The sequence below is a fragment of the Oryzias latipes genome, chromosome 23 (assembly GCF_053564925.1).
Source record: "Oryzias latipes strain Hd-rR chromosome 23, Olatipes_Hd-rR_3.1".
Taxonomy (NCBI): Eukaryota; Metazoa; Chordata; class Actinopteri; order Beloniformes; family Adrianichthyidae; genus Oryzias; species Oryzias latipes.
Window position 1 is genome coordinate 3944585 of NC_136259.1, and position 22058 is coordinate 3966642.

At 41.6% G+C, this 22058-nt stretch overlaps 1 protein-coding gene across 5 annotated transcripts in view; it reads right to left on the reverse strand.

Moving 5' to 3' along the window:
- Positions 1 to 22058, reverse strand: part of ptprz1b (protein tyrosine phosphatase receptor type Z1b) — a 111935-nt gene that overhangs the window by 79909 nt on the left and 9968 nt on the right. For all 5 annotated transcript variants that reach the window (XM_023952148.2, XM_023952147.2, XM_023952146.2 and 2 more), the window contains exon 2: positions 6783 to 6851. In XM_023952148.2, the coding sequence (XP_023807916.1) occupies positions 6783 to 6851 (69 nt within the window). The remainder of the gene's footprint in view (positions 1 to 6782; positions 6852 to 22058) is intronic.

The following is a 22058-nucleotide window of genomic DNA, read 5'->3' on the forward strand; positions in this document are numbered from 1 at the left end:
CGCCAACCTAAAACCACCAGAGGCAAAGTGAGGTTCAGTGTCTTGCCAGAGGACCAAACCTGTAATCTTCCGATCAGAAGTCGACCGCCCATTCCTCTTCGTCCTAAATCTTTCCATACGTGGGTTGGCCAAGATTTAGAAAAACCAAAAACCTCTATCCATCAGTCAGAGCACTGAGAATGAGACATGGCTGGATCTTTCAGCATCACTGTGATCCAAAACACATCACCATGGCAACCAAGAAGTGGCTATCTAAAAAGCATTTCAAGGTTCTGGGGTGTTGTAGTTAGTCTCTGGACCTCAGTCTAAAAGAGAATATGTGAAGGGAGTTGAAAGTCCCAGCAACACCCCCAAAATATCACAGCTCTAGAGGAGATCTGCATGGAACAATGGACCATAATAGTGGCTCGAGTACAAACCTGATGAAGATCTACAGGAATCCTTTGACCTCTGTCATTAACAAACAGGGTTACATCACAAAGTATTGAGGTGAACTTTTGTTATTCTTTAAAAAATCAAACTATGTGATTTAAAGCAACATACAACCGACCTCCACAACTGCTGTTGAGCACCTGCTTTCCATAAAAATCTAGGTAAACGGCCATGAGTCTGCGTTTTGGGCTTCTACGTTCAGAACTCTTGCATCCATGCGTCAGTCACTATGCAATTTTGGCTCTCCGTAAGAACTGGGTGTTTGTTGAATGTCCGCTTGAGAACCAAAGAGCTGAACTTTGACCAATCAGGGAGTCAAATTTGGTAGCGATGTCTGAGTAGCGTAGTTTTCAAAACATGGACGTGGCAACTGTTTGAAAAGTGATCCTGAAGGAGAAATTGCTAAATGCAGTTTGTGGCCAGCCAAAATTCTATGACACCAAGTCTTTCATATCTCACAATAGAGCTGTGAAGGAAAATGCTTTAAGCAAGATTCACCAGATTTCAAAAGCCTCTTCCAACTGTAGTTGGCGGACATGTGCTGGTAAACAGTAGAAAACGAATAAGGAACCTTTCCCTGTCGCTTTCTGGTTGTCTTGTGTGAACACCATATGCTAAAAGCGCATTCATGAAACCGTGTGTACTGTGTAGGGCGTTCTTTGACCTGCAACCCATGCCCAATGTAGCAGAACAGTTGAAATTTTTCAATGATGAACAATACAAACAAACCTCTGGAGAATCAGACAGGTATAGAAATGCTTTTGTGCTCCACTGTACATGTGTGCATAAACAGTTCATTTTTATTTCACATTTTGAACTTCTTGTGGAAACTCCAAGTCAGCTTTATCTGGAGGGAGTGATCTAAAAAGAAGCTATTGTGATTTTGATTTAACCTCATTTGAAAGTTTCTCCAAGTTTCCTGACGCTCCGCCTCTCAGTCCAAACCCCGTCTTTCACCCCCCCTTCTGACCTAACTGCAGCGCTGTGCGCGACGCCTCACAATGAAGTGCGTTCCTTTCACATGATAATGCTTTTACTCACGGCTCAGAGCACAGGACAAGGCAAGAAGCGGGACGGCGGACAAAAACAAGACTGTGCACAAGCGCACACGCAGACACACAAGTGCAGTGACTACACTCGCGCGGAATCTTAAGGACCGGTCAGAGTCAGCCTCAGCTGTGAAAATGAACTTCTAAACCCAGAAGGGGGGAACGAAGAACCGGGTTTCCACTTTCCTTCTACAGCAGGAAGGCTGCTTTCGCTTTCTGGTTCCATCTTTTAATCCAACAAACCGGGAGTTTGAGACAAAAAAGGAGATGAATCTGACAGAAGCAACTACTTCTGTTGTATTTTAATACATTTTGAATAACGACTCAGAAGGACAGTCAAAAACTACACTATCGTTATCAAATAATCCAGCAATTTTAATTCAGATTAGTCCCATATTTTTTGACAATTGCGGCTGTACACTTTATTTAACTGTCAAGATTTTAATTTTATTTTCTACATTCATCTGAGCCACTGCCCTATTGAATGCTTACATTCATTCAATGTGTTTCTCTTGCTAATAAAAACTTCTGCAGGTTTTCAGTCTCTTCTGGTGTACCCCTGTCTGTGTCAGCGATGTCAATATAATCAGCAAAACGTAGAGCAGTTATGACCAGCTTTTTTGTTTTAAGCCTTGGTCACATGTACCCGTACTGGTGCTGTGGACGTTTGGGTTGAGGGTCATTGAGAGCAGCAGCCACATGCTAAAAGGTAAGTGGAGGTGTGTCTTGGATTTCAGTTGTGGCTCCTACATATAACACTGTCGTGCATCGTATATCACGAACTTATGACGTAGGCTGATGCTGCTGTACAATGCCCGTATGCCAAACTCTAGTTGTGAGAAAGGTTTGCGAACTGTTCCCTTAATGACCATGTGCAAATACGGTGTACAGATACACCTGTGATTGTTTATTTCCTCATTTCTAACTGTCAGGGAGTGGTCACGTATCACTTGACCAACACTAACGGGCTCTTTGCTCAATGTGCAGGGTTTAAAAAAATGAAAAATCACATCTGCGTCGCACGTATGTCTTACTCTTACATGTTGTATACGTTTTCTATATGACCTGTTGCCTGAAACACACCGGTGGAAAAAACCTACATTAACATTTTTGCCCTGCGGGTTCACCGAGTGGTCTATGACTTTGAAACTTCCTGTGGGTCACCTGCGTGCCCCCGTACAGGTTCAAGCGTTTTTCGTCCCCTGACAGCCCATATCCACCTATAAGGACAGCGGAGACTTAAGCCTTATCTTCTGCCTCACTCGTCTGGCGCCAATGCTAACAGAATAAAAATGGCTGAGCTATGTCGTGGCAATAAAAGTAGCCAAACCCTAAAAAAAGTGACTAACTGGTCAGAAAAACTGATAAAAACCTTGTAAGAGAGAAATGTGTTAGTTGGTGTGCAAAAGTCCTCTTAATTACCATGACTTAATTCATCTGTCAGTGGTTATAAATGAAATAATAATAGATCCAGGCTGTTGACCTTGTCGGTCAATCTCCTCCATACCAGAATGCGTTCAACGATCAGATCTTTGTTTTCATTCTATAATCCTGGACTTACTTTTTAATGAAGTTTGAACTTTGAAAGTTTAATCAAGAGAGAAAAGTGTGAAAATGTTCATGAGTGTCTGAGAAAAGTGTATAAAGTGAGTATTGAGGAGGTTTATAACCGTAAAACATCTGTGCTCCTATTTGGTGGACTTCATCTATCGCGGGTTATTTTTAAAACCTAACTCCCGCGTTAAAAGAGGGAACACTGGGCATTTAAATCAAATTTATGACACTTTTCAGAGCAAATCTTTTGTTTATAATTTAATCATAGTTAAAAAAGGAGTGGAAGGGGTGTTACTAACAACCCCCTACTGATAAGTCTAATAGCTTTCCTCCTGATACCACTGACCATTCGAGCTCTAATCTCCTGTTCTGGGCCCACTGCTGTCTGTCTGCGTCCACTCTTTGTTTCTGTCTGATCGTAGCTTAACTCTGCAGGAGCTCCTTGCTGAGTTTGCTATAGGACATATTGCCATATGGCTAAAGATAAATCAGGCTTTTCCTGCAGGAAGAGCACTTGAAATTCGTCTGATATCCAGCCTGACCTTTACCAGTCTGTGCGACTCCCAAGAGAATACTTCAGGCTGGAGCTTTCTGCCTTCTGAACCTCATTTTTTGTATTCAGGTGTACCTCCTTTGAACTGTGTTTCATGTATTGGTATTATAAACTTTATGCTTACAAACTGTAACTTCTATCAGGGTTCAAGAAAGTGCCAGTAAAAAGCTCCACAGAAAGGGTGTTTCAAGCAAAGTTCACGGCACCCTCGGCAACCAGCAATCAAGTGACCACTTTCAATTAAAAAGTTTAAGTAAACGCACGATTTTGCACATTTTCAGGCCTCCGCGTTCCAAACTCTTGTGTTTCCGCATAGCAGTGCACATTTTAGGACTGTTTTCGGTTGAATGCGCGTTGAGAGGTAAACCACGTCGAACTTTGACCAGTCAGGGACTCGGATTTGTTAGAGTTGTTTGAGTAGCGTCCTTTTCAAAACACGGAAGTACCAACCGATGTCAACCCTACAGCCCCCCACTGCAGCATGTCAGCGTTTCAACCACGAAAACAAACAACATCCAAACTTTTACAAAGATGGATGAGCATATTGTGCAGATTAAAGGAAAGCGTTTAGCCACTCACTGCTAGCTACGTGGAGAAAGTGGGTGAGTCTGTAAGCCTAGGGGGCGGAGCTGGAAGTGCAGACTCTTCCTGGAAGGGGCTGTTCCTCACTTTGTGACGTCACCATGTGACTTGGGAGGGGGCTGATGCTCAGAGAGTTTTTACCGGACTGATCAGAAATGCTTTAATGAATAAAATGCCACATTGGGGTTGTTTTCGTAAGGAATTCACATAATAATAAACTTAAAAGCTCAAAAAAATTATTTTTCCAGGATATAGTTCCTGTATTAATTGCGGAATGTGACACCAAGTCTATCATGTATCGGAAAAGAGCTATGAAAGAGCAAGAGTCACCAGATTTGCACCGTTTCGACATTTCACACCAAGACTCCTCTAACTGTACGCACTAGTATGCAGCAGAAAAAGAAGATATCCCTCCCTGCGTGTCCCATGTGAACACCATGGGCCAAAAATGTGGTCAAGAATCAGCGTTTAGCGTCTTGAACGTGCGTCACATACGCATTGTGTTTGTAGCTTCACAGTGACTGTCACATTTATTACCTTTGAGCCAGAAACTCATGGATCTTTGTAGTCATTCAAGGGGAAAGTATAAATGTCCAGAGCTACTGAAGCCATTCTTTAAATCATTATTGTTCAAACTGTCTCATCGCGGTGGATCAGTCAAATTTGAGAGCAGTGAGCCACAGATGTCTAACAGTCAACATGAGCAGAATTTCACTTCGGGGATGAATCTGACAGGAGGTGTTAAAATGAGAGGAAAAGAAAAGGGCATCACTGTTTGTCTTTGCAATGAGATGTGAAGATCATCCTTTGCTCACGGCTACATCTGTCTGACTGCAGATCAGAAATCAGGATTTGTGAGGAGGTCGTGATGGCATAAGTACGGTGGCCCTGAAGTGCAAATGACAGTGCAAAAAATGCTAAAGATCACAATGAAAATTATAAAAGCAAAACAAATTACATACAATTTAGAAATCACAACAAATTCCAGGAACCAAAATTTTCTTAAAAAAAATAATAAAAACAATAAAAATAAAATGTTAAAAAACACACTAAGAAACTGGAAATGGTAGTTATTATGGGGCATCACTGATTTGATTAGGGCTGAAACGATTCCTCGAGTTACTCGAGTTACTCGATTACAAAAATTTCTCGAGGCAAAAACTCTGCCTCGAAGCCTCGTTAAATTCCTGACGCGCACTATTCGCGCGGCGCAGGGATTTGAATGTGTCACACGGACCGTTTATTCACACGGACCTTTTGAATTTAGTTGGCGCGATGGCGGAGAATAGATCTATAAATAAACGGCAGAAATTGTCTAAAGTGTGGGATCATTACACACTTAATAAAGAAGAGAACAAGGTGCAGTGTCTCTACTGCAAAATAGAGCTGGCATACCAGCAGCGAGCGAGGGGCGGCGCCACCCGCTCCGCGCCCCCTCCGCGTTTTATCCGATTACTCGATTAATCGATCGATTAAGTGCTAGATTAATCGATTACAAAAAGAATCGATAGCTGCAGCCCTAGATTTGATGATGATTTGTTCACCTTTTCAACAGGAAGTTATGACATGATGATATCTTTCAGAACTTTAGAACTTTCTGGCCACAGCCACTGCAAAAGTCTGGTGATTATCAATCAACTCTTCGGCTCTGTTAGAATTCCTGCCCTAATTACTAAAAACTATATAGTGCAGGACTGTGCGACCACGCTCACTACTTTTCTTTTTAAACGGCAGATATGAAGTCATCGTTTCACAAAGTTAAACTCTAATCAATATGAGCATTTTGCGACGATTATGTATGAGTCCACTGAGTTCTGAAGATAAAAACGTTGATGGTTTTTAGAAAAAATACATTTGAATAAAAAAAAATTTGGCCAAACTTGTTCCAACGCAATGCATTGTGGTCTATATTCGCCAATCTAGTGAGGATCGATGCACATTGGTTTTTCGCAGAGACATCTGGGAAATGTCTCGGGCACTGGATTTTGGAATTGTAAATTCGGACAGTAATACATTATGGCAATCGCTCTATGTGCTCTATGTGCTCCATAGAGCACATAGAGCAATATATAGTGCTCTACATAGTTGTGCACTACATCTGTAGAGCACTACTATGTAGAGCACTACATAGAGCACTATATAGTGCTCTATGTAGTGAATGGTGAAGGAATTTGGACAAAACCTTTGGCAGAGTTCAGGCTCATTTTATCCGCTTTGTCTCTACTTTTACTAAAATGTCATCATCAAATCAGTCGTATCCACTGCTGCCGACTTCTTCTGGTTTTTTGTTTTACTTTTCTACATTTCATTTGGATTTCTGAAATCTACTTTTATTTTCTAAAATGTTCTTGTTTTGCATTTTGGTTTCTGAAATTTGTTTTAAATTTGTCCTGGGATCTTTAATTTGTTTTTGCGTTGAGTGATTTGTTGATGGCCACCGTACACAAAGTAGTATTAATACCTGTAAACCAATAGAATTAGTAAATGCAACTATTTCTGCTGGAAATTGTGCATTTTCTTGAAAAAAATAAATATATAAAATAAAATGTTGGAGTGTTAAGACCTTAGTCCATTACTGTTTGCCTTAGATGAGAGGTGAAGGGGGCACAGACCTGTGTAGGACCAGTCCAGATCATCAGGGAGTTTCCTCACATCCTGGAGAAGCTGATCTGCTGCCACCACTGTCAAAAAAAAAAAACACAAAACAACAAAATTAAAATATTGTATTTATGAAAATTTACACCCTTGTCTTGAACATTTTACTCAATTATTCAACTAATAAGGATTTTCTTTTCATAAAGTCCACAAATTTCAGCCTACATCTCAGCAGTCTTACCTCAGGAAATGAATGTTTTTTGTGGGGGTTTCTTTGTGTGTCTTCATCATAAATACAAAAAGCCTTTGTATCGTGACAACCCTGTGGCTCATACTGTGTTCTCACTGAGGGTCAAAGCAGCCAAAGGCAGGACACCCACATCTGCTGTAGCAGCACTCCACACAGAGAGAGGGGAAGCCAGAGCAGATGGAACAACATCAAAACCCAGCAGAAATAAACAAAAAATAATGCATCTCCTCGGCTTTGAAAGTTGCCTTCTGAGAAGATGAAAGCTGTGTTCAGAGGCAGGCTGGGGTCCTGGACATCAGCGCTGCGCATCCACATCCCAAACAGTAATTTAGCTCTGGCGGCTCAGCTCTGCACAGCGTAATCCGACTGTTTACTGTGTGAAGCAGCGGGATTTGAACCGATGGCAACCTGCTTCATGTGTGCCATATGGCCTTGTGCATTTACTTTCATTGAGCTGTGTTGTCGAAGACTCAATTTCAGTCTGAAATCTTTGGATCTTTCATATTTTCTTTGAACAAAAACAGGAACTAAAAGGCGGATGAATAATATATGCATCGGAATTCAGGATAGAGTACATGAATTTTCAAAGTTTTTTAAATTAGACAAATAAACTAGCTAAAAATAGTAACCAGTCAGTGCTGGATTGTGTGATATTGTGGAGGAACTGGACATCTTAGGACAATGGATCTTTATGATTAAATATAACAACATGTGGAATCCATAGTGTGGAGGAACTGGACAGAACATTTTAGGACAATCCATGTTAGGGCAGGGTTTCTAAAAGGCTGTGAAGAAATCTGGAACAGATTTTTATATAAAAATTAAAATATTAACTCATCCAATCCAAGAGTCTTTTTTAATTTTTAAAAGGATTTGAAGAATGGCTTAAAATTAGTATTTTTTTAGGCAGAAAATGGCATTCAGATTGCTCTTTGTGTAAGAATTCCTCATTTTAAAAAACAAAAGTTCCAACTTTGCTCAATTTATAGCACTAAATATTTGAATTTATATGTTTTAAAGACAAACACGTGTCGTTTTAAATGGGAATGAGGAAAATAACTTTAATTTAATTTAATTTTAAATAGAATTGCCCACCCAAACCGATACCGATTAGGTTTCTATGGTCATTTCTTTTAGAGTATGTCGTTGAAGACATTTCAGACATTTATGGATAACTTGCTAAAAGGCTAAGTGCTCTTTATTCTGTCAAAAAAAGGGAACTGAGAAATGATTGCTTTTTGTGGGGGGAGGTGCTGCCGTTGATGGACGCGCACGGGGCGCTTTAGGTTGAAAGCAGTGACGGGCGACTGCGTCTGATTAAACACGTGTCCATGCTAGCTGTCAACCATCACATGTGTTGGAGGTGTGAGGTAATGACTTGAATCGCCAGAAGAAAAGAGCCACTGGTGCTTCACGCTCAGCAGAACGCCACACGCGGCGATGGGCCGTCGCTGCCACAGGCGCGCCGTGCATGGAGCTCACAGCTGAATCACTGAGTTATTCCACCTGTCTGCATTCGGTCTGCTTTGTCCTAATTTCCTGGGTTTCAAATGCTACTATCCAGAAGGAATCAGGCTCCAAAGAAGGAACGCTACGCAGGATGAAGGTTTTCAACAAAATGTGTTTTATCACACAAGTTTCTGGTTTGCTGTTCCGGATTCTACCTACTTTTCTAGTAGATAAGGAATAAATAAGTGTGAGAGAAAAAAATGTATCATTTTTTTAAGCTCCTAAAATAATTAACTGATCAGCAGATTCTTACTTTATCAGGAGTTGGAGTTCTACTGGGAAAACCGAAAGTGGCTCGATCAGGGGTGGGCAAACTAGAGCCCATGTTTGGTCCACCCGCTGAACAATATCAGAGACGCATCTTTTTGTTTTGTTTTTCAATCTGGCAATGCACTTGAGACCCACATATAAGTGAAATCTTATTCCACCCTTCCGCAGTCTCTGCCCCTATCAGAACCCCTCTAAAAGTCTCTGTCAAATAGAACAGAAGACAGAGTCCCCTTTCTGTGTCGCAGTTCATCTTTCGTGGTTTCGCTCGTTTTTTTAGAGCGATTTTGCTGCTTTTTTGTTTTTCTTTTTCCAAACAGCCAGCCTGTGTCCTGATTGGCTGTAGACCTTGTCAAACAATCTCCATCGAGCCACGTCTACTGTATAGAAACGCACAGCTCTTCAGAGCTACAGAAATCTTCTGATCTTTGTTTTCATTCTATGATCCTGGACTTTTTGTGAAAATGTTCGTGTCTGTCTGAAAAAGGTGTAGAAAGTGGGCATTGACGGGTTTTACTGTCATAAAACATCTGTAATCGCACCCCCTGGATTTCCTCGATCATGGTTAACTAACGCAATAAACAAGGGAACACTATTGATTAAGAGGTAATGCAGATATCAGTCCAGCTGCAGCAGAAGACAAAATAATTGGACTTTTATCCATAAAAATTGATAATAATAATATATATTTTTAAATAATTAGTCATTAGTTTTCCAAACACGTCTTTTTGTTTGAGTTTGTTAACTTTTTTGCTTTGGGCTACTAACTTTGCTAGCGTGATGCGGCAAGACAGGCGGATGTGATGAAAATAATCTGGTAGTTTTCCAAAATAAAACGTCCTTCTGAATCAGTAAATAAAAAAGTGGAAAGAACCAAAGTTAGACTATGCTTTTTTTCCCCTCTCTGCAGCCCGGTACCAAGCGGTCCGGGGGTTGGGGACCCTTGATTGAATGGGTAGCCCGTTGAAAAATGACAAGTTGGTGACGTGGTGGGGCCCCCGGAAAGAAGTCCACATATGACGAGCTGCACCATTTAAAATTTAGTTGGCCATCGTATCCGTTTTGCGTCAATTCGGCTCTGGGTCCGAATCCGGACCACGGTCAGCTAGTTAGTGACCCCCAGTTTAAAGTTTAGGGCTTTTTTTAGCACATCTATATAACTGTCACCTCGTAATAAGCAGTTCGTTTTTTTTGTCCACAAAAATAACTCTTTTGCTAAGTCAAACTAACCCTAGATGACAGCTGCCATCACTGTGCCCTGATGAATGCACATTAGCCGAGTCACATAAAGCGCAGCACCTGTTCACCTCGTCTCAAATGCACACAAAGCCAGACGACAACCCTTATAGCATCCAGCTGTTGGGAATCAGCAGCTTAAGTCTGTACACTCGATCTGCCTCACATTCACAACGTCCATTTTCTTTTTGCCCCTTAATCAACTTATGTCTGATGTGCTGCCGGTTGAAGCAGAATCGCTAACAGGGCTGAGACTTTTCTGAAAAACAACAACGATGTGACACTTTAGTTTTATTTAAGCAGAGCGGAAGAGGAATATAGGATACATTTATTCAGATCATGACACTTCTTTTTGGTTATTGAGCCGTGATTTTCTAAAGTCATACATTTATTGGCAGCTTAGTGATTCCCTTCAGCTCTTCTAGAGTCTAGAAAGAAAACAAGCACAAGTTATGACAAATGCAACGTTATCTTTGGCTAAAAAACTACAACCCTTACAAAAAAATACTTTCCACTACTGAAAATAAAATTACTATTATGATAAAAGTATAAAATATTGTTCTCTAAAAGTGACTTAAAACATCCATCCATTTAGTTTTAGTTTTAGCTAAAGTAGCATTCTTGCTAACATTATAGTTTCATGACATATTCTTAACTTCCTCAACAAATGGACATTTATTTAAAAAAGGTATAGTATTCTAAATGTTTTTTACCTTCATCTAATATAATATAACTGGATGAATTGCGTGTGACATCACCCAATAAAAATGACTTGCTTCCGGTTCCAACCTATTGAAATCAATTCAGTTGCCATTTTTCCGCGATATATCTGTCGCCATGTTGGAACCAGTCGTCCTCAGTAAGCCCTGATGTGTCCGTCTACATTTCTATGGCAACCCCCCTCTCCAATCTGGAAGAAGTTAGAAGGCCACACCACGTCGGCCCGGGAGAATCTGTCACTTAAACAATTCGAACGTTCGACGTGAGGCCATCTACCGATATGGAGGCATCTGATTGGTCAGTTTTTAAGTTGAATGACTTAACCTACAGTAAGAATATCATAAAAATAAATTAGGATTTGCAAGAACCTGTTATTAAAGGCGATAAGAGCAGAAATGGTTATTCTGAATATCATAGTAACAGCTGTCTATTTCTCAATTGAAGTTTATGGGATTCTGGCTTCTTGGGACCAGCGGGTACTTCCTGTTTGGAGCGTGAGGGGGGAGGGGTCACTCAGTCCAGTTCTCGTGTTACAATCAATGATCAATCAGGGGTAGCTTTTTTTTTTTTTTTACTTTAGGTTATTTGAAGTTGTTGAATGTGTTTTGACACATTTGGCTTACAGTACTTAAACATGAAATCTCTGATCACTGCTGCATTTACAAAAAAATTACTACTGAAGCACTGTTCCAAATGTAATGAAAAGAAGGACTAAACAACTTAACTGCAAGATAATATCTAGAAAGATGAAAAAAGTGATCAAGCCCCCTTTGCGTCTCCATGTCTGTATCTGAGATACTCCACTTTTGCCCAGTTAATGAAACCTGAGGGGGAGATCCAGCAGCTGACACCGTGAGTTTACAAGAACCGTCTCTAAATGTTCCTTTGTGCTACACAAACCAGGCACTGTTTCAGAGACTCTGTGACATTAAACCTGTAATATAAAACCTTTGACTGTAATCAGCGTTTGTATTTATGTGACTTGTCTACATTAAAAAGGCACGTGAGATGGGCAGGAGTTTATCTGAGGCTGTGTAAAGGAGCAACCATCAAAATTCAGGGATTTAAATTGGAAGTGGTGATAAAATTTGAGCAGTTGGGCCACACTCACATGAACTAAACCCCTTCATATCCAGCCAGATTGAGTTTCCCAAATTCCTTTACATCCATTTGGCTCTATAAAAGGCCAATAAAAAAAGTTACTTAAGACTCTGCTTGGCTTTAACCACATCCATGTGAAAAGGGATCGCTGGGTTCTGCTCTGTCTCCACGGGACAAAACGTTCAGTGTGTTTGAGTCGAGTTTCATGTCTATCACTCTATCAGGGAGCAGAACTGGTCTGGGTCCGGGTCTCCTTCAGTTTCAGTCCAGTACAGCAGATGCCTGTACGTCACAAGAAAAGTTATTTTTTTATTTTTTTTATTCATCCACTTTCAGCTATTTACATTACTAGACCAGCATTAAAAGATCTGGCATCTAATCTATTGAAATGTATGAGACTTTAACTATAAATTTGATTTTAAAAAATAATTTTTCAGTTTGAGTATGAAAGTAGTTTTACATCAAAACTAAACATTCCTTTGGTTACTCTTTCCTGCTAGCTTACAGCCCCTCACACCCCAAACCAAACATAAGCGGTGCAACAAAAATGGCGAGCAATATCGGAGCTATCCATCCATCCGTACAGTTTACAGTCAGATTCCAGCTCAGATGGGGAAAACAAAGACGCAAGTGGATGCATCAGAATGGAGCGGAGCAGGGAGAATTAGGCCCACCCACTGCAGTTTCTACATCACAAACATCTCAACTGAGAGTTTTTTCCAGCGGAATTTTTTCATCTGCTCCTGATTTATCTCAATTTGAAGAAAGAAATTGCAATTTTAAGCTTGAATTCTTTTAAAGATGTCATCTATCATAAGAAAAAAGCTACAAGAACATTTCTGTTAGAAATGCACAGACGGTCAGGGAAATGACGGTATGGACCAGCACAGAGGAAGGCAGAGACAAGACTTAAATACAAGCAGGGAGGTATTCCAAAAAGCAGGTTATGCTAGTTACCACGGTAAGTTTGAAGATCAGGAAGCAGATAACCTCAGCTTTCTGCACCAAACAAAGAGGTATGTTTCAGGATATGCTTAGTTCCCATAGCAACTCAGCTCTGAACATAACCTGGTCTAGAGCAGGTTTAGTTGAAGGTTAGTTTGTTTCAGAGAGGTGAAGGAGCACGGCGTGTTTCCATGGTGACTTTGGGAATCAGCGGTCCATTGAGAATGCCTTTTTGAATTCGCCGTGCACGCGCATTAACCCAGAGTTACCAAGTCGAGCGTAATTATGCTAAATCATAACCGGTGTTTCGGAACCCACATACCCAGAGTAAGAAAGTTCAGGGAGACTTCAGCGAGAGTTCAGGGTTAAAATCAGGGTAGGGCCTTCTGTAATACCCCCCAGGACTGACAAGACACAGATGAAAACAGTGAGGAGGGAAGTAAAACTCAAAGACAAGTAGGAAACCTTCAAAATAAAACAGGAAACAGAAGTCAAACCTGACAGAAACAAAATAGAAGCCAAAAACAAAAGCAAAGAAACCCAAACCACGACCTGTCTTTCATATTCGTGTACAAATAACCTGCCTCCCATCTGTCTTAAAAGCTCCTGTTGTCCATCTTTCGTTTGGCCGTTTTTGTGGAGGGTGAAACGAATTTGTTCGATGTGACAAGAGCCTCGCTGTCAATGACTGTCAACAGATAAAAGGAGCGCTTGACGGTTTTGACTGCGTGCCAACATGTTAGCAAAGCATTGTGGGATTTGTAGTATTAGCGGTACAATATATACCGAGGGCCAACTCTAATGCACATTTGATATGATCTCACGGCCAATTACAATTGGCCACATTTGGCCTAAGTTTGACACATGTGCTGTAAACCATAAGCTCCCTAATGCCAGGGATCTCTTAGGAGCAGCATGTATCCCTATCAAAAATTACATTCACCTGAAAACAGTCAATTACTGACTATGAATGCAAACATAAACTTCACAATCTATTAGGAACAAGTATACGTTTCAAAAATAGTGTTTCTGAAAACAGTCAGAAGAATGTTGCTAGATCTTTTAATATCGGACTGATACAAATAAACTCAAATTATGCAAATATTGGCTGATACAGATACTGGCACCGATTTATCGCCCATCCCCACTCTGCATCCTTCATGAAATTGCTTAGTTTAAGCAGGAACCTACAAATATTAATGAGCATGTTTCTTTCCCATTTTGGCCTTAAACTGGAAAACCTCAGATGAGACAGGAGTGCCAGAGACTCTGCAGGGGACTGACCTCAAATGTTTGCTTGAGGGTAAAAATCAGACCGGACAGGCTTGTTGACACAAGGCTTTGAAGAAACCCTGCAGAGAAACACATGAGCCCGATCCCACCCAGGTATCCCCACAGGTACGCCTGAGAGTAAAGAGACGAAGCAATAATTATCCATGACTAGTTATGTCATCCAAGTTTGAGGTCACACACACACAAGGCTGGAACACTGAGACCACCAGTTGGGTGATGCTTGTGTCTGTTTGATGTGAGCAATGCTTCAACCCAGTTTCCTTTCCCCCCGATTGCCGGCTCACGAGAGCAGCGAGTTTTGGTCGATTTGCTGAGTGTGTATGATTGCACATTACCCCAAAATGTGGGGGAGCTGTTTGTGTTTGTGCTGCTCGCTAATCTGCCTGCCTAGTTAAAGCATTGAGATGTACCATTTCCATCTGCTTGGCACAAATGGTAAAAATACTGGGGGGGGGGGGTGTCAGAAGGGGAGATTAGTAATCCGGCAGTGGTTCAGTGGAGCAGGGTTGCAAACTAATACATAAGCTTGAGATTTAAAAAAATAAAGAAATAAATGGATCTTTTTGAAGATTTCCTGGGATTTGAATGAAAAGATCAGCCTTAAATCACTAGAGCTTTAAGTCTCCTGATGTTTTAATCTAAACCTTCTCTCACGGGACAATGTAAAGTGACAATGTGAAAACTCCTATATCAATTTGTATCTTTACTGTATGGAAGTGTATTGCATTCAAAAAAAAAAAGGGTGTTAGGCCTGGATGGTGGCGGACTGGTTTGTGCTCTCACCTTCCAGCAAGAAGGCCCCAGTTCAAATCCCAGTTGGGTTAGATGGGTTATGATTTCTGGGTGGAGTTTGCATATTTTCCCACAAATGTGTAGGTTTTCTCCAGCCACTCTGGCGTTCTACAACAGTCTAAAAACATCCTTCACAGGTTCATAGGTCGCCTGGCTACCTGTGCAGTGTGTACTCCACCTTTGAACAACAGTAGCCAGGTGAACCCAAAAGAGATATAGGAGGTTAATAAAATGGATGGTTGGAAAAACGGGTTGTGTTTTTCGTTCTAATTTTCTGGTTGTGAAATTAAAAGTTTAAAAGCCACAATGTGTCCGTGTCATAGACATGATTTGTGTCTGTTTAGTTTTTGTGCTCGAGAACAAACATTACAGGGGAAAAGGATGGGAAAGTATTAAATATTGACCAGTATGAACAACTTATTTGTGTTTGTGAGTCAATCCACAACCACAACCTGACATTACTGGTGCCACAAAAATGTCGAGGTACATTGGAGCGATCCAGTTTAGATCCAGATTCCAGCTCGGGTTAAGAAAACAAAGACGTTCATGGATGTATTTGTCTGACAGTGGATGATCAGAATGGAGCGGAGCAGTGAGCTTATGGGCTGCTGTCTAGCAGCTGCATCACTGCTACAAGCCTTTTCAAACAGCATTTTCTTCAGAATCTCCTGACTAAGAACAATTTGAATACACAAATATTCACGGACTACTTATGTAAATATTAATTTAAAACATCTGTCGATATATTTATGTTTGACCTTACTGCTCATCTGGCTCCACCTAATCCTCACTCAAACCACCTTCATCTATGAACCTCCTCTTTGGTCTTCCTCTAGACCTCTTTCCTTATAGCTTCATCATCCTTTTACCAACACCATGATATTCTATTCATGATCGGTTCCTCTGATGGATTCTGTCCTGATCCATCCTGGTTTGGTTTGTTATATTCTAAAAAAACATTTTTCTGGGCTCATTTACACGGTTGAATTCTAATCAGAATCGGAATCAGAATCACTTTATTGCCAAGTACAGCGCATGTACAGAGAAATTGACTCCAGTGACTTGTGGTCTCGTGCAAACTGGCAAGGTATAGAAAGTGTGAGGGGTAAGACAACAAAAGGATAAATAGTAAAAAGAAGGTAGATATAAGGTAGCTATATGAATAAATAAACATAACCAAATAAAGAAATAAAATGAATTAAAAAAGTCAAAAATGAAGCAGCAGTAGGTCCAGTTTGGCAATATCTGTGGTTGTTCAGTGGCCTTGAGTGGTCCGGAGTCAGAAGTTCATCAGAGTGACAGCTCGGGGGAAGTAGCTGACTTTGTGGCGAGGGGTTTTGGTGAGCATTGTCTAAAAGCGCCGCCCTGACGGGAGGAGGCTGAAAAGGCAGTGACCAGGATGCGAGGGGTCTTTTATGATCCTGCCAGCCCGCTTCTTGGCTCTGGATCGGTACAGGTCCTGAATGGGGGGAAGGCTGGAACCAATAATCCTCTCAGCAGATCTAATGATTCTCTGTAGTCTGTTCCTGTCGTGTTTGGTAGCTGAACCAAACCAGACCGTGATGGATGTGGTCAGGACAGACTGGATTATTGCCGTGTAGAAGATGGTCAGCAGCTCTTGAGGCAGGTTGAACTTCTTGAGTTGTCGCAGGAATAATAATAATGGATTGGATTTATCTGCGCTTTTCAAGACACCCAAAGCGCTTACATTGTGTCCATTATTCATTCACTCCTCATTCATACTTGGTGATGGTAAGCTACGGTTGTAGCCACAGCTGCCCTGGGGCAGACTGACAGAGGCGTGGCTGCCATTTCGCGCCTACGGCCCCTCTGACCATCACCGGGATCATTCATACACATTCACACACCAGTGGAGCCACACTGGAGGCAAGGAGGGTGAAGTGTCTTGCCCAAGGACACAACGACATTTTGGCTGGTGGGAGCGGGGATCGAACCGCCAACCCTTCGATCATTGGACGACCCGCTCAACCACCTGAGCCACTGTCGCCCCTATCCAATCGGTAGTAGCGACGGGCGGTGTGTACAAAGGGCAGGGACTTAATCAACGCGAGCTTATGACCCGCGCTTACTGGAAGTACAACCTCTGCTGATGGTGGACCCCAGGAACCTGTGTGAGTCTGTTGAGGGGACGAGTGCCGACCATTGATCCGATTAAGATATTTTGCACATGTAATCACGGCTTATGGTGTCGACTCGCAGCATGGCGGGGGAGTGGCATCACGATGGTGTCTCTCCATCGTGATGTCAGTCACCCATCACGATGGACGATGGATTCTATTGCAAACACCACTTTCCCACACTTACTATAATTCTGGAATGTTGACCTTAAGGACTCCACCTCTGCTACCTATAACCTCCCTGTTCCACTAGAGTTCCTCTCATTTACATACACTCTGTCTTACTGCAGCTGATCTTGATTTATCTCCTTTCCAGAGCAAACCTCCACCTCTCTAGATGTTCCTCCACCTGCTTCCTGCTTTCAATACAGAACACAATGTCATCTGCAAACATTATGATCCACAGAGATTCCTGTCTAACTTTATCTGTCTGTCTGTCCATCACCACAGTGCAGTCCCACCTCCACCTGGAAATCTTCTGTCACACAAGCGGCACATCACACCACTGTCTTCTAGTCCTCATCCATGTCCTCCAACGTTCGTCTCTGTCACTCCAGACTTCCTAATCAAAACCACAGCTCCTCTATCTGGATCCTGTCATAGACTTTCTCTAAAAAGACAAAACGCAGTTCCTTCTGACCTCATCTGTTCTTCACTAGAAAATGCATTAAACTAAACTGTCTTATCTGACCTCAGTCCAGCTTTATCTTCTCTTTCCCATAACGTCATTGTGTGACTCAACCTTTTTATTCCTCTGTAGTTTCTACAACACTCCCTTCTTAAAAATGGAGACAGAACACTTCTCTATTCCTCAGGGATCCTCTTATTGTCCAAGATTGTGTTATTCAGTACAGTCCGATCTTCTATTACCACTTCTCCTTAACACTTCCATACCTAAACAGGTGATGTCCACTCTTCATCCTAACTGATCTCTGCTTCCTCCTGCTCCACAAAAGCCTCCTCTTCTCCTCCGTGTTCTCTAGCATGTTTCACATTCATCAGCTCTTCAAAGTTTTTCCTCCAATCTTTCCTCTACACTTGCGGAACTTGTCAACACATTTCCATATTTGACTTTAAACATCCTAACCTGCTGAACAGCCTTCCATCTCTGTTTTTCTGCCTCACCTGTACAGATCCACCTCTCCCTCCTTTGCGTTCCACTTGTGCTTCATCTCCCTCTACTTCTGTGTTCTGTCTTTTTAATGTTCAACTTCCTCTTAACACACTCCTGAATTTTTTCGTTCAACCAGAGAGTGTCCTGTTCCAAATGAAACTCCAAGTATCTTCCTCTCTGTCTCCATGATGCCTTTAGCTGTAGCCATCCAGTCATCTGGAAGAACCTCCGGATCTCACAAAGCCTGTTTCAACACCATCTGCAAGCTTCTCAGTATTCTTCCTTCTTCTACTTCCACCACTTGCTCCTCCGTTCTGCCCTTGTCTTCTTCATCTGCCTCACCACTAAAGTCCTCCTCATACCATCCTTCTCTGCTGTCTCACTACACTCTCTTCAGCTATGAATGTGCAGTCTATGATCTCTTTCAGATTGCAGCAGGAGATGAGGAGAAGAAGTTGATCATATCAGAAGATCTGATCACACTGTGTCCTTCCACTTCGTTGACTATACATGAGCGTGACGTCACCCGTGGAAAATGGCTTCAACCAAAGGAAGTCAACTGAGTCGGAATTTTTTCTCGATACGGAAGCCGCCATGTTGGAGCCAGACTGCATCAGTAAGCAGTGATTGGTCCATGTCAGTCTGAGTCATCGTTTCTATGACAACCACTCTTGGCAGTCAGGAGTGAGGTGCTGGAAGTCGACCAAATATTTCTATTGAGGCATCTGATTGGTAAGCTTATAACTTCAATAACTTGCAGGGCAGAAAAAATGTGATGGAAAAATTGGGATTGGCAAAAAACATGTTAAAAAAAAGTATCAGAGTAAGATCAATACGAGTGATATAGAAGTCTAGGATTGTGGCTTCTTGCAGTCAGCTGGTACTGACACCAGGGGGGAGGGGTCACTCAGTCCAGTTCATGTATGCAGTCAACGCTCTACTCTTATACGTCTCCATTTGCTCTTCTCCTTTCTAGAAAAATGTCTTTACCACTGACATTTCCATTCTTTTAGCAAAGTCGGGCAAGAACCCAACATTAGGGCAACGTGTGCAGGTGACAAGGTGCCCTGCACGTACACAAACTTGTGTTTGCTATCTCTACACTACGTTATATTGAATAAACTTACATTTAAAGTGTACATAGAAATTCTCATCTAAGTATTAAACTCAGTTGAAGTAAATCTTCAAACCTTATTAAAATAGCACATTTTTGGATGTAAACATGCAATTTTAAGCTCTTTTTTTTTAATTGCCAAATTCCTAAAACTGCAACACAGAACCTGATTTATTTTTAACCAGTGGCATTTTTGAGCAGCTCCTGTTCTTAAATTAAAGAAAATCCAGAATCTGCAAATATCTATTCTAATGTTTTGTTTTTTTTCAAGGGACATTTCTCACCAGGTCATAGTGACTTTAGCATCAAAAAGTATCACAAATGAGACAAAATGTTAGTCACTAAGGTCATTTTTGCTTTTCTCTGTGCTCAATAAAGGTACAAAAGTCACAAAATCTGCATTTCAACAAATGCAGAGAAGGCAGCATCATTCATTGAGGAATCTTCTCAAACGTGCTTTCTATCAGCATTCAGACTGAATCAGTGGAGTTTCCATGACAACAGCTCACAGCGTCAAGACAATGGGAGAGCCCCTGACAGCGTGTTGAACACCCCGACTTCCTGACAGCTTCCTCCTTCGACTATTTCCATCGCCATAGTTACGAAACTATCCCATCTCCCCTCCATTTTTCAACGAAAGGGTCACACCCTCAATTTCTGAGTTGTGTGGCAGACGCCAAACCCACACAGAAGCACACAAACGGCCTGAAACGACGACACAAAAACACACGACTTCACTTGCAGATCTGCGGAGGTGATGGGCAGACGGGGGTTGGGGTTAATCAACTTTCAAATGACTGATTGGTCACACCCGTCGCCCCTTAATGAAGTTTCTCTCCGGGAAGAGAAAGTTTCTGTGAAAGCCGAGGTTGACTTCTGCTCTCCGTTCTATCGGCCAATAAACTGTTTTCATCCAAATCAATGCTTTCAGTTCCCACCAAAGTCAACCCAGCTGCAAAAACGAGACCTTCACTGCAGCATACAAGTTTTTAAAAAGGACATTTTCCAAATATATTTAAGGAAAAACATTTTTTGTTGAAATTTCTCTCCGTGCTTCTGATCTAAAGTCCCTCATAAAAAAAGAAGGGGGACTGTCCACGTCAGCTGTAAATTGCCAAGTAAAACCCTCGGAGTATTTTGCTCTAAGTAGGGTTTTCTGAATTGTTTATGAGTTGGAGGTGCACCAGAAAGGAATTTCAATCAGCAGAAAGACTAAGTGTGCAGGAGAGTGGTCCCCACAACGCAGAAATCAACTGAAACACGATTTTCTGCCTCTCTTCAGACGAGAACAATCACATTTCTGAACATCAGAGCAGCGAGAGCTGAATGATTTGATCAGCAGATCAACACTGGCCTTTGATTCTGATTTTCCAAGGGGGACGTCTAATTGGCTGTTTCCTATGTGAAAATTAGCTTTTTTCAGAAAACATTCAAACGTTTTTTTGCAGCACTTATATGAGGCAGAAAGCATCTCTACATGCTCACCATAATTCTATCATATGCAAAAAAAGATAAGTTGAATTACATTTTCTGGATAAAACGGGCAAAATACAGTTCAGACGCCACGACTGAGAACCTTCATCAACATTGTAAACAAGCCAAGAACAGAAATAGAACCTACCTAACTAAACTAGATTACTTATCATCTAACAAACTGAACTTGACTAAATTAAATAAAAGAATCAAACCAAGAGAAATCCACTAAAAACAAATCTTCACAAAAGCCCCTTTGTTTGAGGGAAAAACTGAAGTTTAGAGCTCTAGAACATTCACATTCAAAGTTAGACTAAAAACATTCTTCTTTGGACAGGCTTATTGTCAGACTTGTTCAGAGAATATTTACCTTAATGTTAATTTGTTTAAATTAAACTTAACAATAAAGTTGTTGGTAGGCTGCTAGAAGTTTGAAGCTGGGGTAACTATGGTGCACTGGGGTTCTGTCCTCTATTCTCATCTACTTCTACCCTCCTTCTCTTCTCTATTCTTGATCATTATTCATCATTTAGTTCCCTCTGTTTGGTGCAGTGCAATTCATGTACTCTCCCTTGGAGGGGGGTGGGAGTGCTTCCAGATTCCAGTTGGCTCATCCGTGCTCCTGTACCTGACCGTGTACCTCGTCTCTGACTCGCCTCTACTACTGCTTCTACACCTGGCTGTGGATACTGTCTCCGGTTCGTCTCGCGCCCCCAGCCGTCCCCCAACTTCATCTGGATGAAGATCATTTGCTGGATTTTAAATTTGTAGTTGTAGAGTTAGATGTTAATTCTTCTCTACGAGTTCTGGTACATCGCCTGTCCGTCTGGGGGAGGATCCTTCCTTCATGTGGAAGGAGCGTCTAAGGGCAGGGATGGCCAGTTTAGTTTAGTCTGTTTAGTTAAAGTTTAGTACTATCCTATTGAATTCTATGCATTCATGATCCTTTTTGATTGTATGTTTACCTTACAAGACTTACGAAGCCCACTGGGACGACTGTTGTTGTGAATTTGGGCTATATAAATAAAACTGAATTGAATTGAACAATGGGAGCCGCAACATACCACTGTGGTCTCATCACTAACCATGACCGGTTTCTAAGCCTGCTTTTTCCCGGTTTGGGGTCGCGGGTTTGCCAGAAGTGCAGATAAGCAAAGGTGGTGTTCACCCAGGTCAGTTCAACAGTCCATCAAAGAACCACACAGAGAAAGAGAACCACACATCTAATACCTTAGCCACTGCTGTCCTTACGGGTGGAATTACAACCCAAAAACTAACAGGTCAACCCTCATCCAGGTGTATGAAGAGACAACCTTCAGAGCCACCAATGAACCTGTGACG